We start from the raw sequence: 19,417 nt of genomic DNA on the forward strand, positions 1-19,417 counted from the left end.
CGGTTCACGTGTATACGTACATGTCTGTGTTTTCCATATGTAGAACAGGATTAGTTATGATCAGCTAAAGGAATTCATTATTGTGTTTTAATTGGATTATCATTTTGATGTTGACCAATATGGGTAGGCATAAGACATGTATAGTAGCAGTAGCACAATATAATAAGATGCTAGCATACATAAGTTCTACTTTCACTTTCTAAATGTGATCTCCCTTTGACAGCTAGCATACTGTATCATCATCTTTTAATATTTAAATAAGCTTATCATCGTTACCTATTCTATTGCATTTGTAAAGTTTCTGTTATTATAGTTGCAAAACATATTTTTTTCATTTGTCAGACTTGCACTATTGAGTTGACCCCATATTGACCCTGTATAAACAATTTCTTATTAAATTTGTCTATTACATGTAAGTAAGTGTAGACACTTATCATTTTTATATGAGTTATAATAGGAAGGAAGGAGTATTTCTTTCTAAATGTATTATAATGCATCAAATACAATGTAGGTCATGACCTTATGGGACTGTTCTGATCCCACGAAACAGGAAAATACAAAATATCTTCTAATGTCATTATGATGCATCAAATGGTGTAAAGTACACTTATGACCCCCAAGTGTTGTCTTTAACCCAAGTGTAGACACTTATCATTTTTATATGAGTTATAATAGGAAGGAAGGAGTATTTCTTTCTTAATGTATTATGATGGATCAAATACAATGTAGGTCATGAACTTATGGGACTGTTCTGACCCCCACGAAACAGGAAAATACAAAATATCTTCTAATATCATTATAATGCATCAAATGGTGTAAAGTACACTTATGACCCCCAGGTGTTGTCTTTAATTGAATTAAGCAATTTCCAAAATGTTAATGTGCATCAGGAGAGAAAAGGCAATCAAGAAATGATTTAAAATTTGCTATTGTACACATGTAAGAATGTATTAAGAAGACTGAATCTTTAGAACCAAGTTAGATCGGGGGGGGGGGGGGGATGTGGATTATAAACATTTATAATTTGAATCATTTATTGTTTTTAATTTTAACTTGTCAATGAATACTAGTTATATTAATCCCAAGGTAGAAATATGACCTCTGATCATATCTCAATAGATCATTTGTCATATATGCAAGGTGTTATGTAATTTCTTAAAGAATAACATTTTTTACCAGTGTATAAAAGTTTTTAGACACCCAAATTATATTTTGATTTTAATAGATCATTCGACAACCTAGGGGGGGGGGGTGGCAGTTTATATTTGAGTTTCTTTGGGGGTGGGGGTTCCAAGTCATATATTTGACAATTTTTTAATGTAATTTAAAATAAGACTAAGCCATACTGCAGTCATGAACATGAATAGTATAGAACAAAACACAAACTAACACATGTATATATACATAGGAAGTATTACAAAACATAGATGATTGATCTATATCTGGGTTCTTAAATTGAATCATATATGATGTACATATTATATTATTGTTTCTTTGTTCAAGGCATTTCAGATGATATTAAGGTCATGATCCCAAGTGCTCTTCCTGAAATTATCAAATATCATAAAAAACATTGAGATCCCCACCTTAATCCAAAGATATTATTCCTCCTTAGGTCATGGCGCATCAGATCATTATGGCATGTAAGTCATGACCCTAAGGGGTCATCCTGGCCTCCTCAGAATCAGAAATTGTCAATTATCTTTAAATAATTGATGTTCGATGATCCTATCTCTATTTAATCTTTATTATTAAGTCTCCCGAATGAAATTGGGAGACTTATTGCTTTTGTACGGTTCTTAATACATGTATTATTATTCTGCGTCTTCTTCTTTTTCTTCTTTCCCGCTCTGAACTTGTTTCTCAGAGATGTATCATAACGTCCATTTCTATATCATAATTCCTCCAGTCTATTTTATAAAAGTCGACTTGGGGTTATATGGACTGTTATGATAATTAATTTATTTAGATCCTCGAGATCTTTGTTCCAACATCCCCACACTTGGCGGGTGCCCTAGCCAAGGTGTTTCCGGAATGTCTCCTCCTCTACATGGGGAGTAGCCCGTGTCCCAGTCTGTATAAAAGAGGAGGCAGAAAGACAGCTTCCAGATGACTACTCTTTTATTAATTTAATATGACATTTTAACAATAAATATCAATATTAATTACAATGAAATTTATCAACATTAATATTTATTACAAAAATCTCTGAAAATAAAATATTAGTTGAACCCTCTGAATCTATTAACTTTACTTTTGAGAATGCGCGCAAGCGTTATAATTTATCTTACCTGTATAAAAGAGGAGGCAGAAAGACAGCTTCCAGATGACTACTGGAGAGCCGTGTTTCCCGCACCCCAATTTTATACGCACGGACACTGCGCTACAACATTCTCCTCCTAATAAGTAAATGCGATCAAGTGCATACTAATGATCTGACGCACCGTGGTCAGAAGTAGAGTTTTATTTAGATTTCTGACCCGGCGTCGACAGGCTCATCACTGGACTTAATAACACATTTCTCCATGAACATAAATAAACATACGCTATCTATCTAACGCATGTACTTTAACCAATTTCTATAGAATTCCCGTTATGATAAATTCCCCCTACTAACAAAAAAATCTTGTCCTCAAGATTAAAAACATTCAATATAATTTTGAATTTATTCGGATCTATGCTGTGATTCAGGTGGCTCGTACATATATATCTACAACGAGAAAAAGAGAATTAAAATTTTGGAAAACATTTTTTTTTTTAAATCGTAACACACACAAAGAATAATAATAAAGGATCACAACACACAATAAAATACTTGTATCATAAGGATAACACTATTGTAATGTATTGACAATCTCTAATCAACAATCTGACAATCAATAATTATTTGACCACATTCAATTTTTTTGTTTTATTTGTCGTAAGCAAATAATGATTCAAGGTTTAAAAATTAAAGTCCAACGTTTGTATATTATATGCGTAGAAAAGAGCACATTGTCAAAATAATTATTATTTGAAAAAAATTATTAATTCAGTGTTTTACTATTTGTTTGTCAGCAAGTAACCATATTGCCAAAATACAATTAAAACATCGAAAAATTGCACATGAAGCTCAGTATGCTTTTCATTATTAAGCACAAGAGACTATAGACAAAAAAAAATATGGTTTTAATTTTACCAAAACAATTTGTGCACCAACAGTTATAAATGTGATTTGTAAACATTGATGATATAAATATAACATATTATAAACCATTGATTTGTGTGTTACATAAATAATGATAACTAATTCAGGATGATATATCCAAAATCAAAGCACACGTATATTGCACTGATTCAAAAAATTTAAACAAATTCAAAACAAAACCTGTTAGAATTATAAAAAAAAAATACTGTTAAAAAAAATTAATTTAATGAAATTTTTAGTATGTTGTTACTTTTCATTTGGATTAATCTGTAAATTTGACCAAAATGGTAAGCCAAATGTTATAAATCATTTCAACCAATTCATTGAACACGTCCAAATACAACAATTTTTATAAAAGTGGTTCAAGTTATATAGAAGCTTATATATTTGAAACTGTAATGTGAAAGAATGGTTAAAGTTTACATAAAGTATACACAATATGAACATTTTATTATTTGTTCTAATCTATTATGTTAAGTTATCAGTGATGCTAATTAACCAAGGTTTTTGTACAGACGCTAATGCTAGTTTGTTTATGAAAACAATTTTGCTAATGAACCATTAGTCTAGGACGAACTGACCTTAGAATTGATGTTTTCAATAAGAGTCGGTGGTAGCACGTGCTTTGAATAAACAGGAAGGAAGATTAAATGATAACTGAACTGAAGTGATAAACAACACATGCTTCTGTGTTAGTAATCTCCTCGTTAGTATTAAATATATATGAAAATTTGGTAAACACATCACTTCTTTAAAATCAATGATTTTGTAATTATACATGTATTTCGTGCTTTATTTCATGCATTAATAGGATTTTTCTCATATAAGTTTTCCTTTATTTTTCCTATAAAAGTAAATAATGACATGCATTTAAACACTCAATAATTATTTCATTCATCAAACTACGTATTATATCCCTAGTTGATGGGGTGTGTTCAGAATGGACTCAATTACTTTACAACAATCTGCCCTGAAACTTTACACCATAAATGAGTCGATGCTCATATTGCATTACAAAAGGTATGACTCTCGCAGAAATAAGGAAGACAAATCAATCAAAAAGTGCTCAATAATATGTAATAAAATGAAAATAGAACGATAAGAAAGCGGGCCCTGATAGAAGAAACAAATGATGAAGAATGAAAATGAATGAGCACAAATTTATTGAAATCAACCTAAATAAACGATATCCCTTTTTTATGCACTTGATCATATTCCTTTTTTATGACCTTTATATATCTTATACATTTTTGTATTCGATTTTATTGTATCAATTTTAACACATTGTTCTTTTCTTATTATCGCCTGACAATTTTGTCATTTTAATTTCCTACTCTCATATAATCGTTATATTTTTTTCAATATTGTTTTCTTTTCCTTCGCTTTACTGACGAATGGTATAATTGCTTTAAAAACTGTGATACATTATTTGATGGTTCCCAAGTGGGTTTTGATCCATCAGCCCATTTCACTAAATAATGTCTTTTATTATTCATGTATTTTGACTTTAACAATTTCTCAACGTCATGCCAGCCATTTTTCTTATTTTCGTTTTCTGTTTGTTTACTTTGATTATTTGGCTGGGTAGTATTTTTCTGTTTTTCAAATTTGTCAGGTTTTTGTCTTTCTTTATTTTGAGCATTTGCCTTTTGTTGCAATGCTTGTTCATAATTCGGCGGTGGTCTATGATCCCGTGGATCTTTATAGAGTTTTAACCTGTTTGCATGAACCGATGCTTTTAACTCTGTGTGACTGTCACATTTTCTCAACCTAAATGAATGATTCGGGTTTACCTTAGTTATGTAATAAGGCCCTTCCCATTTAGGTTGAAGTTTATGTTTCTTTCCTGGGGTACGTTTCATGATTTTAAGTAAAACCAGATCTCGTATTTGAAACTGGGGTACCTTTGTTTTTCTGTCATATCTTTGCTTTGTAACCTTTTGTACTTTTTGAACGTTTTGCTTCGCGATTTCCTGAATAATTTTGACTTTGTTTACCAACTCTTCTACATATTGTTTTGGTGCTTTCCTCAACTCTTCAGTTGGTAATAACGCAATATCCAACGGTAAGGACATTTCTTTTCCAAATACCATATAGTATGGCGAAAACCCCGTTGATTGCGTTGAGGGACTCATTCTAAATGCCATCAAAATACTGGGCAAAATTTCATCCCATTGTGTTTGTTCTTTTTGACAATAAGCCCGTTAAGATTGCGCAAGCGTGGAGTTAATTCTTTCACAAGCTACATTACTTTGTGGGTGATAGGAACTTGTGACATGTCGTGTAACTTGAAAAATTTTACACAAGATTTGCACTATTTTTGACATAAAATTTTGTCCCCTATCACTGACTAAAGTCCTAGGAGCCCCATACCTAGTAAAAATTTCTTTGTATAATACATTAGCAATTTCAGTAGCCTCCTGAGTTTTCATTGGCAAAGCTTCTGACCAATGCGACAAGGAATCTGTAACCAATAGAATGTATTGAAAGCCTTGTTTTGTTTTTGGTAACCCTGCCAAAATGTCCATATGCCATCTATCAAAGGTACCTTGGACTGGCAAGGGATGCAATGGTGCATTTCGAGCTGACGTATCTCGTTTGACCCTTTGACAGATGTCACATGACGTTACATAATCGTAGATATTTTGATACATTTTAGGCCAAAAGTATTTTTGTTTTATTGCCACATATGTCCTTTGAACGCCTAAATGACAACCGCCTGCAATCGAATCATGATATGACCTTATCACATCATTTCTTAGTTTTTCCGGAACAGCCAATTGCTTTAAAATTACTTCCGTTTTTGCCTTATTTTTAGTTCTTGGTTGGAATATATAAACAATACATCATTTATAATTTCATACTGATTTGCTTCATACGGAATTGCTTTTGCACGATTTTTATCGGATGGAAGAAGTCCCTGTTGTATATACTCATAAATATGCTTAAAATATGGACAATTTTGTTGTTCATTCTTAATTTGAGTTTGAATTGATAGTACATTTATTGTGGTGTTTTGACATTTTGTTTTCTTTTCAGCCATTTTTAAAATGTCTTCAGAATTTTCATTTGCATAGATGAATGTTATTTCTGTTTTTTCTGACGGTAACAAATCATCATCTTGGGAGAACTCGTTTGTGTTTTGAGACATGTCTTGATCTGGGTATGGCCTTCTTGAAAGAGCATCACAATTTTGATGTTTTATTCCTGGTCGATGTTTAATATCAAATGTATATTCTTGCAATTTTAAAGCCCATCTAATTAATCTTGCATTTGTATGTTTTATCGTTTTTAACCAGGTAAGCGCCTTGTGGTCGGTATTAACAATGAATTTATTGTTAATTAAATAAACCCGAAAATGATCAATAGCTGATATTAATGCTAACATTTCTTGTTCCGTAACAGAATATGATTTTTCTGTATTGCTAAGCGCTCTTCCCCCATATGCGATTACATGTTCCTTATCATCATCCCCAATTTGTGACAAAACATAACCTATTGCCATTCCAGATGCATCGCAAGATACAATAAATTGTTTCTGAAAATCTGGATACGCCAAGATGGGAGTATTCGTTAAAGCTTGTTTCAATGAATCAAAAGCAGTTTGACAATCTTGCGTCCATTTAAACAGCGTGTTCTTTGTCAATAACCTATTTAAAGGTAGCGCAATTTTAGAATACCCTTTGACAAATTTCCGATAGTAATTTGCAAGACCCAGAAAACTGCGAACATCATGCTGATTTTTAGGTAAAGGATAAGATTTTACCGCGTCAATTTTGGATGGATTTACTTTTATTCCGTCTTTTGATATAATATGTCCCAAATAATTGACTTCTGATTTTGCAAATGAACATTTGAGTGGTTTTAATGTCAAATTTGCGTCTCGTAATCTTTGAAAAATTAAAGAAAGATGTTTTAAATGATTTTCAAAATTATCTGACCATACAATGATGTCATCAATGTAAACCAAACAATGTTTCCACGTAAGACCTTTTAGAATCATATTCATGAGCATTTGGAAAGTCGCAGGTGCATTAACTAATCCAAAAGGCATTCGTTTAAACTGATATAAATTATCATGCGTAATAAAAGCAGTTTTATGTTTTGTTCGTTCATCCAAGGCAATTTGCCAATAACCCGAAGCCAAATCTAGAGTTGAAAATATCTGAGCTTTGGTTTGACCTACCGCATCGAATACATCATCTAAACGCATAGATGGAAAAGTTTGAAGTTGAGTGACCGCGTTCAATTTTCTATAATCTATTGCAAATCTATATTCATTATTTGGCTTTTTAACTAAGACAACCGGAGAAGCATACGCGGAAATGCTTTCTTCAATTATATCGTATTTCAACATTTGTTTAACTTGTTTTTCAATTTCCAACTTTGCTTTTGGCGATGTTCTATAGGGCTGCGATTGAATAGGTTTTTCCGTTTCTGTTATAATGGAATGATAATAATTGTTGCATTTACCTAATTCTGATAAATCATTTGCAAAGACATCACTGTATTGATTGATAAATTCTTGAAATATTTGCTTTTGCTGATCTGATAACACAGCTGATGTTAAGTCTAACGGTACATGTTTATATTTTGATTTTATAGTTGTGTTATTTTCGTCTATGGAATAAATAGCTTGCGTACAGATCATACTCACTGTAGCTATTATCGTGCCCGCGGTCAAGCATACGTTCTTATTGGATGCATTGGCTACTTGTATAAACACGCGCTTCGGCCGATTAATTACAAGACACTTTGCAATTGTGAGCTGCTTCTGTATATTGCCAGTCGGTTCTAATAACACGGTATGGTTTTTCTGAGTGCGCGAGAGTTTTATTGGAATATTTGCAAATCCGTTCGGTTGTACGGTAATTGTTTTTGAGACTCTGGCCAAACCATTACTTACGTTAATTATATTAACATAAGTAGAAAACTCTTGTAAATACAATGTTTTCGTACCCCAATCAATGCATGCTTTTTGTTTTTCCATAAAATCAGTTCCCAAAATTAAAGATTTGCACAAGTCTTGAATGACATAAAATATTTGCTTAAATTTAAGACCTCCTATTTTCAATTCCAATTCAATTTTTCCATCAACTGTATGTGCCGTTCCCCCAGCACCGGTGATAAATGAAATTTCTGAATTTTTAAGTTTATTTTCATGAATTTTGATTTTGTTCAAGGTTTCTGAATTAATGGCTGAAATTGCTGATCCTGTATCTAAAAGAGCGTTAAACCTCGCAGTTTGTACAAACACTGGAATAGAACATTTTTCTTTAAAAGAAACTAAAGCATCACGAGATTCCATCTCTTGCAACTCTATTGAATTATTTTGATTTATATATTGTTTGCGATTAGATTGTTGATTTGATTTTAAATTTTGAGATTTTGAAAGGCACTCTCTGGAGATAGGGGCAAATCTCTTTTGTTGAACAAAACATGATTGTTCGCATGCCCTTGAATAATGACCAACCTTGTTACAATTATAACACAAGGCATTTAGAGCTGGACATCTAGACCTATTCATGCACATACCTAAACAAAAATAACATTGCGGAGCGATCATGCGGGGGTGTTGTGTTAGCTGCTGCTGCTGTGCAGTAGGTGTTACATTGACCTTGGGCAGTTCGTACCTAGCCATTCTTGACCTTTTAACTCGGAGATTGTGACGTCTTGGCATATAATTAGGTGTTTGTTGAAATCTAACCCTGTGATTTTCTACCTGTGGCAATTCTTCACAGTATTGCGATGCAAAATATTGAGATTGATTTTGTTCTTGGGATTCAAAACATTTTAGATCATTGATTTCTGATTGCGTCTTAATTTTCTCTTTCAAACTTTGAATTTCTGTTAACAAATGTTCGTAATTTTCCAACGTTATACTCTGACTTGGTTGAAATTTTTCAGCTAAAAGAGCAATTTTCCTCAATTGTTCAATTGAATTAGGATTTTGGGTAACAACATACGTTCTTATCTCAGATCTTAAACCATTCATTGCAACCGAAAGTAAAATATTGTCTGGAATATTGTTAATAGTTCCTTTTTGAATAAGTCTTGTTAAAAAATCTTCAACAGGTTCTGTTTTATCTTGTTTCAATTGTAATATTGACAAATCCAAATAATGTTCTAATTCTCCAAATCTTTCCTGAAAAAGAGATGTTAGTAACGTTGGGTTAATTTTATGTTCATACGGTAAGGAATCATACCATACTTTGGCATGACTTTCTAAATAAAACGGAAACGCATTAACTTTCTTGGAATCAGGTAAATCATGAAATTTGGCCCACTGCGTAAAACTTTGTAACCATGCTTTGACATCTTGAGTACAATCTCCTTTAAATTTTTCTAACTTGATAATTGAAGACATTTCAAAATTAAGGTAGACAAAAACAGTGTCTACCTGGTGTTTGTACTGTTCATAGTTCCCGTAGATACATAATCCTAGCTGATGCGAGAGAGGTTTTCCAGTGCGTTTTTAATGTCTGGGACTCGGAGTGCGTCCGGAGCGATGTATCCGTCCGCGTTGATATGCGGTAGGCGTTGATTACGTCCAGGGAATCGCTTCGATCCCGGGTGTTTGAAAAGGATCCCGGGCGTCGTTTGCGTCCTGGGAATGATCAGACAATGCTGTGGAGGCGGTGTTGCTCTACGTTTGTTGCCCGATCTTATTCGTTGGGTCGTTGATGGCTCCTCCGTGGCGTGGCTAGGACAAGTTGGAAACCCGGATTCCACCACTATATCATAACGTCCATTTCTATATCATAATTCCTCCAGTCTATTTTATAAAAGTCGACTTGGGGTTATATGGACTGTTATGATAATTAATTTATTTAGATCCTCGAGATCTTTGTTCCAACATCCCCACACTTGGCGGGTGCCCTAGCCAAGGTGTTTCCGGAATGTCTCCTCCTCTACATGGGGAGTAGCCCGTGTCCCAGTCTGTATAAAAGAGGAGGCAGAAAGACAGCTTCCAGATGACTACTCTTTTATTAATTTAATATGACATTTTAACAATAAATATCAATATTAATTACAATGAAATTTATCAACATTAATATTTATTACAAAAATCTCTGAAAATAAAATATTAGTTGAACACTCTGAATCTATTAACTTTACTTTTGAGAATGCGCGCAAGCGTTATAATTTATCTTACCTGTATAAAAGAGGAGGCAGAAAGACAGCTTCCAGATGACTACTGGAGAGCCGTGTTTCCCGCACCCCAATTTTATACGCACGGACACTGCGCTACAACATTCTCCTCCTAATAAGTAAATGCGATCAAGTGCATACTAATGATCTGACGCACCGTGGTCAGAAATAGAGTTTTATTTAGATTTCTGACCCGGCGTCGACAGGCTCATCACTGGACTTAATAACACATTTCTCCATGAACATAAATAAACATACGCTATCTATCTAACGCATGTACTTTAACCAATTTCTATAGAATTCCCGTTATGATAGATGGCTGAACAGAATTGTACAAAACTCTAGGATATGATAGGCCTGCATATCTAGTTGTGCACCCTGGTTTGATTTTTCTCATTTTGAGTTAGACAACCACTTTTCGGGGGGGGGGGGGGGGGGGGGGGCTCAAAAGGGTGCGGGGTATAACATTGAACCTTATACGAAGAATCGTAGACTCTATTGTAAATGGTAACTTGTAAACGGACAAAGATAATAATATAGGGTTTTCTTAATCATATATTGACTGTTACTGGTAATATATAGTGTTTATTAGATCTGACCCCTGGGGTCATCCCTACCCCCCCCCCCCCCCCCCCCCCGGAATTTGAAATTGCCATATATCTCAGAAACTGTTATAACCATGACCCTTAAACCATATATATTCCTGTTTCTGATATCAAGGGGCATCAATTGTTATGTAGGTCATGGGCCCTGTGGGTGGTCCTGACCCCCTCAAACAGCAAGTCCCTTAATATCTTCAAAACAGTTGAGATCCCCACCCTTAAACCATATATATTCTTGTTCCTTGTGTCAAGGGGCATCAAACGGTATGTAGGTCATGGGCCCCGGGGATGGTCATGACCCCCCTCAACAGGAAGTGCAAGAATATCTCGAAAACGGTTGAGATCCCCACCCCTTAACCATATATATTCTTGATCCTTAAAGGGCATCAAAAGGTATGTAGGTAATGGGCCTTAGGGTTAAATTTAATTTTAAAAACTGTTATGCACATTTATGGAACAGTTCCTATCATATCCCAAGATATGATGTGTCCATTAAATCTTAAAAGGGTCTAGGATCTATGTTTTTTTTTAAGTGATTAACGTTAATTTTCTGCTACTTTTGACTCCCTGGATGAAATTTAAATTTTTAAAACCTTACTGCACATCTATAGAACAGTCCCTATCATATCCCAAGATACATGTATGATGTGTCTATCCATTAAATCATAAGAGGAGCTCTTGAATCTATGTTTTTTTAAGTGATAAACGTCAATTTTCTGCTACTTTTGACTCTCTGGATAAAATTTAAATTTTTAAAACCTTATTGCATATCTATAGGACAGCCCCAATTATATCCCAAGAGATGACGTAGCTACTCCAAAAATTGTAAAAGGAATTCTGATCCCCTTAATAAAAAACAAAATGCTGGTACCTGATCACACCTCAATATGACACCCCAATCATATTCTAGAAGATCATTTGGCTACTCCAAAAAAATGACGTTTTTGAAACCAGTTTTTTTTTGTAAAAAAACGCCATTTTTCAGCCATTAAATGACCCCCAGGACAAAATTGAAAATTCCGAAACCTAATTGCGCATCTATAGGATACCCTAAAACATATTCAAAAAGTTGTTTGGTCTACTGTTGAAAATGTAGGAGGAGTTCGAGGAAGAAGGTTTTTTGTGAAAAAAACGTCATTTTTTTTTACCAATTATTTGACCCCCAGGACTAACAGAGAATTTTTAAAACATTTTTACAAAACAACATGATACCCCAAATCAAATTCAAGAGTTCAGTTTGCTGGTTTATAAGATGTAAGAGCAGTTTGAGAAAGTAATACGTAACAGGCAGACGGACGGGCGGAACAGAGTAACAACAATATACCCGAACTTTCTTTAGAAAGTGCGGGTATAATAAGGAAAAACGACAGACAGAGAGAGAGAGAGAGAAAAAAAAGACAGAGATAGAGAGACTAATACAATGTGTGTATATATGCGTGTATGAAAAAGAAGGAAAGAAGGAGAGCAATAGAATGAAGGAGACACATCAGAGACTCTGATCAAGTCAAATATAACTATTTTCTTCACAGGACCATCGATTTTCAAAAAGGAAAATTTCATAGCTAATGCATTTCATTACCTGTACGTACATGTACAATAAATGTTAGTTTATATATTTTAAAACAGATAGCCATACATACGATGTTTTCTTTTCTATTGCAATGTGATAACGATTTAATTTTCATTGTTAGCTAATAAACCATTAAAATAGACTTTGAGTTAAAATATGGGACCTATTTAAAAAAAATTATCATAATACATATCATAGTCTTTCCATATTTTTAGATATATGTTTCCAATTATATAAAAGAAGTAGTCAATCTTTAACATAAATATTATGACAGTGAAATGGTGCATCAGTATGTTCTTTTTTAATCCCCACTCTATGTATCAACTACTTAGTCCTTTAACAAGATATATTTGTTACAAAAGCGAAATACGGAAACAAACAGAGTTATATTACATGTACCTCTTCGCTTGGAGGAGGATTCAAGCTTAAATAAAAATGCATACGATAATTTGCTGCAGGAACAATTACGTTTATTCGTCTACTTTGTGTACAAAAACAACTATAAATTCTAATTGACAATAACAAAAACAGAAAAAAATCAATTTTAACCCTTTCACAATCAAGAAATGTTACTTATTCTTAGTAAAAATTGTCTATAAAAATCGTTTCATTTTTTACATATTACATTAATACGCATAAATTTCAACAAGCTTGTATATATGTTAACTTCTGAGAATAGTATTGGTACAAAGTGTGATTCTTGGTACATTGGACATAAAGTATGTTCACTTTTAACAAAGTCTTAATGAGATTACACAAATGACATCGGTTAAATTCGCCCGATACGAATATGAATGGGTTAAAGAAGCAACGAGTTTCCGGAAAATCCGTAAGCTTCGTATTCGGTTACTCCGGCAAACATCAGACCGAAACGTTCTCCGTTTACAGTAGATGCAGTTAGCTCTCCCTCAACAACACGTACTGTTCTCACACTGTATGTTACGCTGCTAGCCAAAACATTTTCTTCAAAAACGATAGCGCGCTTGTTTATGGTCTTATCGTTAATGCGTAATGAATCTTTAAAAGCAAAATTTATCATAATGGAAACGTAGTTATGATCATATCCAGGCGGAACAACTATCTTATAATAATCCAGGTATTGATTTATCCCTGGTACGATTGTCATAGATGGGTCCCCCATGGCGGTTACAGAATTCCTAGAACCTAAACCGATACTTGTTACTAACAAAGGTACTTTAGATTCAATAAAACACGACTGGCTACTCGATATGTGTGTGTCGAAATAATCAAGTCGTTCCAAAAATAAGGTTTGAGTATCACCCCCGATCATATATAAAAAATGCGTGTTTTCTGTTGCTGTGATACGAATGAGTGTGTCTCTTTCATCCGAATTCGGGGGTACTATGTATGTTTTGTCCACACTGCTAGTTGGTGGTAACTGTTCAACGAGATGATCGCAAGCTCCGATATGTTCAAGCTCATTGCAATCATTACCTGAAAATGTTGCAATAGGAGCTGATGATTCAATAAACGTTCCTGTCAAATCCGCTTTGTGCTCAATCTGGTAAGTTTCAAAGCGATCAAGAGAAAAATTAAACACGTCACCGTTGTAGAACTTTTTTCCTTCAATTTTCAGCGGCAAATTATGTTTCATTTTAAAAGTGACTGAAATTGCTGTGTTGTCTTCAATGGCAGCCACTGCAAGCTGACTGTACGATTTAGAAGCTGGTTTGGTCGATATCACTATGTATTTTGTTGACAATTTATGTATGGGAATGTGCGTAGTGCTCCCGACTGAATATTTATCTTTGTCGTGACTTATTATGAATACATCACTGGAGGTTTTAATCAAAACGGACTTCACTTCTTTTTGAAAGCTTTGCAGTTCAATGGCTTGTGGAAGAATGATACGTTGACTGGATGGAATGTTAACAGACCTTTCTATCTGACTTTTCAGGGATGCATCTAGACGAGGCGAGGTTGTAATATTCAATTTGGTGCCGTTTTCTGAAGTAACATAGATATTCTTTTTCGACTTCAATGCGTGTGTTGTAAATAAAACTATAAATTCTCTTCCTCTGCTTCCTGAAAGAAAGTTTGAGTGAATTTTGATTATGAAATAAAGAAATGAACAATGTTTATATATTGTATAATTCTTAACAATAATACTTTATTGTAAAAGACATATACATTCAAGACTTTACAAATTTAAATCAGTTATTAAAATTTATATAGAATTGTTGACATGCATTTTATCAGTGAACGTGTCTTCTTTTCATTTTATGACTAAATGAATGTCTTTGTTCATGAACAAAAAATGAAATAAATTTTGGAAGTTAAAAGTGTTCAATCTTTAAAAAAGAGCCCTTTTTTGGCTAAGAAACGATCCATTTTAAAGGATAAAATATTTTACTTTTCATATTGGATACACAATACAAATGTACATTAAAGAAATACACACAACCAATATCACTACTGCATAAATGACATATACACTTACCAATTGTTGTATTCTGAGCAGACATTTGGCGGGGTGTCATGTGAGCTTCAACAGAGGAGTGAAACATTTGATTGATTTCGGTGGACGTTCCTATAAACAGGGAAAACAAAACGGCAACGATATATTGAAGAGTTAAGACAATATTTATATTTAATACAAAATCAATTGTTATACATCGAAATTGATTTTAAAAGAGAAATGTTTAATCTATAGATGTTGGTAAGACCAAACTCTTATATAAAGGAATTAAATTATTATTTTTTTAAAGACTTAATAAAATGAAATTTATAGACATGTCATTAATAGTTTTCTTTATACTAAGCGCAAACAAAAAACAGTATCATGACATAAAGGAAAATTCCAGTATTTATTTTTTAGTTTTGTGTTATCGTAACACTTTCTAACAACACATCCTTCATAGTAAGAAATTTCCTGTTAAAGATCGACGCATCTTTTACCCCAAACAATTAGTGAAATTGTCAAAGAAACGTTCTAATATCGTTATGATTTCATTGTATGATTTACGATCTTACCAGTTGTTAAACTCGGTGCAGATGTTGGTTCTGATGTTGTCTGGATTTCTCTGTCTTTGGTAAATGTGGTAGACATTTCTGTGGATGTTGATATTTAAAAAAAAATTGAAAACCATATTGTAGCATAAAACTGGACCTGCATTACAACAAGGGATGAATGAATTATTGTAAATGATTAACAACAAAAAATGTGAAGGTATTTTAATTGTTGCTGTAAAAAACAAACCCAATGCGTACAGATACAAAATCTAAAAATATAGAGCTGTCAAGAATCAAAATTAAAAATGTTTAACTTGTCACACTTATAATTGAATATTCTGAATGTTCACAACGGAAACAGTTGAAATGTTGATTTTGATCACTGTCAGTGGTTTGTATTACATGTAATAAGATGCAACGACGCAGGAAGCAACTTAAACGCATTCTAAGGTTATTCTTCAAAATATTCGTTATATTACCAGATTATTTTTCCTATGGTTTTCTTGGTTGTACGAAAGTTGTTACAAATACGTATTGTTTAACAGTCGAAAACGTTGGGTAATACTTAACTTACCTAACAACCTAAACACCAACGTAAACGATTGTTTTTCACAGTTATTTTCTTACGCGCCTTATGATCATTTAAATCTGCTTAAAATTGCACAAAAGCGTACGGAAATATTGATACTAGGTTTAATACTATTTATTTGCATCATTACTTACCAACGGATGTAGTCTGCACAGGTACAAGGCTCGGTGTTGTTTTGACGACCAATGAGGAGTTTGCTCCTTTGTTCAGTTTGGTCGTGATTTCTGTAAATGTGAATTAGCTTAGCCACGGCATGTCATGATACATTATGTGCATCAATTTTACTTCTTAAGTGTTCAACAGTATTTATATAAAACAGCTTTTATGATGAACAATAATTTTGTCTTTTTTTTTTTGGTCAAATCAGATGTCTCACTTTGTGACAACGAGAAAAACTATCAAGCCGTCCATATCAACGTTCTCCTTTAATATCTATCAATTGCATACAACATTTTGGTTTATATTTACATTGTCAACTGTCCTTGTCTGTGATAGCATTATGAATCAATTGTTCACCCTAAAACCGTATAACTTCATGAAACATGAGTGACTAAAAATGGGCGTGTCTTATAGCATAACTGAAAACCGGTATTGGCTGTGCTGCATAGTAATACATAGCATTTGCTACATATGATATATTGGTTTCGAAATATTGTTGTTTTAAATTGTACAAATTGGAAATAATATGAATATAAGTAATAAGGAATCATTCTTTAAATACTATGAGTTGATAATTGCTGTTGGAACGTGGTCAAATCTATCATAAAGCCCTTCGGCCTTTATTGGATTTGACCATACCCCGACCGAAATTATCAGCTGATAAAGAATGGTTCCTTATTCTTTATACAATACAAATTGACATTTCATATGGCTTTCCTGTTTAAAATGTTTTGTTATAAAAAAACAATCCCTGACTAGACTTTTCATTTCAATATATCTTGCATTTATCCCAGCATATGAAAAACAGCATATTCAAAGGTGTAAAAACGTATCGTAAAACTATTGTTTAACTGAGAGCAGTTAAACATGTAGAGTTAAAAACAAAGTTTTGGGTTTTTTTTAACCATTGCGATTTTGTCTTGCTGCCAATTGTTTTAAAAACCAACTTTATTTGCAAAACAAATGTAGGGAAAAGGTGAACTTTCAAACAAAACAAAATAGAGTCGCATCAAGAGAAAATAGGAAGGTGGAAAAATTATAGCCTTTTAACAGTTTCCTGGTTTTACAAACCACAGGTGCAGGTTCGGATAAGGAATAAAGCTGCTACATACAGTGCCGACACAAGTAAAAGTATCAAAAGGAGAAGACAGAATATGCAAGTCCTCTGCTTTTTGTTTCTTCCTTTTGTTGTGCGTCTTGAAATTCTCTTTTGATTTGGCTCCTAAAATTAGAGTAACATTTTTATACAATCAGACAATCAAAGTTTTGTAATCCCCTCCGCGCGCTGTTTACGTGTTTGCAATTTATTAAGCACACTTTGATATGTTTACCTTGCTTAAACCTCCAAGTTCCGAATTTAATCTGTTTGGCATCTGTTTTGGCTATCAATAAAAAATTAAATTAAGCTTAATTTATATTTTGATAGGATACATGTAAACGGCATAGGTATTCAGATAGAAAAAAATGCTGTCCGTTTTTGAAACTATTTAGTCCATATACAATGCATTGATTGTAGAATGAAATATTAGTGACTTTTTTCTTCAATTTTAGCATAAGTATATATTGCTCTGAAAATAACATGCTTTACATTGTCAAAGATATAAGACCTCATTAAAAAATGTATTTTTTTTTATTACAACACGCGGGAAGGTTAAGGCAAGTCCAAGTTTAATGGTCATTGCTACAATGTATCATGGTCATTTTAAAACTTGTATATTTTTCTTTGAAAAGCAATGTTGAATATTGATATCAAGTGAAGCTGTTTACTAAGACATACTTCTACTCGGAATCGAGTCGCTCTTTGAAGCTCTAATGCCATGTTAACACGTTACATTTTAAAACGTATCACTATTTTACCTGTACAGAAAATCAAAAGGCGTAACCCAACCCCGAAGTTCATTTGTATGCATGATACAATAATTCGTTGAGTAATTAGTTCATTTCATAAGTATTATTGATAGAAACCTATTGTTTTCATATTCTGAATATTTGCAGTTTTTTAATAGCATAAGTTTTGAATAAGCAATGTGTCAGCAGTTATGCTACTTAGACTAAAAAAGTCAAACGAGTTTTATTGGACAGATTTTCTTGCATATATCTGCAGTTACAACCATAAAGAAAGCAAGAAAAATTACGTTACAATACATTTTATCGCCATTTAAATGTAACAGGCTATACTGGGGTATTGACAGAATAAAGCTTTGGTTGCCTGAATTCGGGCAATGCAAGGGGTAGTTGGAGGATAATAAATGAACTTGTAAAGCATGTAAAATTTTAAGGTGTAATTGGATCAATTTCATATAATTTAAAGAAGATGATACATTTTAAAATAAAATAAACTTCAAGTATTTTGGATCTTATTTTGGCCTATGAGGTAATTTACCATTTTTTAGAGTAAGGGTTTTTTAGAGTTGTTTTTTTTAGTTGTTTTTTTTATTTTAGAAGTTTTTTTTTTTACGATCACTTGCATGTACCGATTGGCAGTAGATTTACTTTTAAACTTTCAGTTAACGTAGTTTTAAACAATAAAATGTAATCAAAAATCAGACCATTAAACTACAGTCATCAACTAAACTTTATCTTTCTTTAACCACATTTATTCCAACAATAATAGATGAAGTAAAAGTCAAGCTTACCGCTATTGTAGATCTATCAAAAATGAAATCAGTCTTCATTTTTAGAATGCCTTTCTCAACTTTAAAATGATGAACTTCTCTGAATTGAGTTGTGTTTTGTTGATTAAAAAAATGTGAATGTCTCGCCACTTTATCTATCAATGATTTATATTCAAACGTTCTTGTATTATTTTGATATGTCAGATATATATTGCATTAATTTAAACTTTGGTTTGTTTGTAATTTCCTTTACACGCCTTATATTATGAAGACAAAAGTAAATAACGAAAAATTTATTTCCCAATTCTTTCCAAGGGGCTAAATCCATTATTTCAGAATGAACTTTTGACCGTTTGATTTATATGTTCGTGCAAGAAAGAATGTTTTACTTTCCATGGAGTTTAAAATGGAATAGAGATAAATAATCAAGAAAACAACCGTTAAAATGAGCCTCCGTAATTTTTTCTTAATTTAATATTTATTAATTTTCGCATAAATAAACAATGTCAGGGGTTTTAAACATGAGATTGTGTTAAACACGTGACACAGTTGAACTCAATCATAAAAACC

The 19,417-nt window shown here is 32.9% G+C and overlaps 1 protein-coding gene across 1 annotated transcript; it reads right to left on the minus strand.

Annotated features, from left to right (window-relative positions):
• Window positions 1–13,069: 13,069 nt before the first annotated feature.
• LOC117688554 (uncharacterized) lies at window positions 13,070–18,952 on the minus strand. Its single transcript, XM_034466668.2, has 7 exons — window positions 18,869–18,952; window positions 17,564–17,614; window positions 17,304–17,454; window positions 16,208–16,297; window positions 15,506–15,583; window positions 14,973–15,062; window positions 13,070–14,557 (listed from the first exon to the last, which is right to left on the minus strand). Exons 1-7 carry the CDS (start codon window positions 18,905–18,907, stop codon window positions 13,311–13,313), a joined length of 1,746 nt encoding a protein of 581 aa, XP_034322559.2. The 5' UTR covers window positions 18,908–18,952; the 3' UTR covers window positions 13,070–13,310.
• Window positions 18,953–19,417: the final 465 nt, after the last annotated feature.

The sequence above is a fragment of the Magallana gigas genome, chromosome 1 (assembly GCF_963853765.1).
Source record: "Magallana gigas chromosome 1, xbMagGiga1.1, whole genome shotgun sequence".
Lineage (NCBI taxonomy): Eukaryota > Metazoa > Mollusca > Bivalvia > Ostreida > Ostreidae > Magallana > Magallana gigas.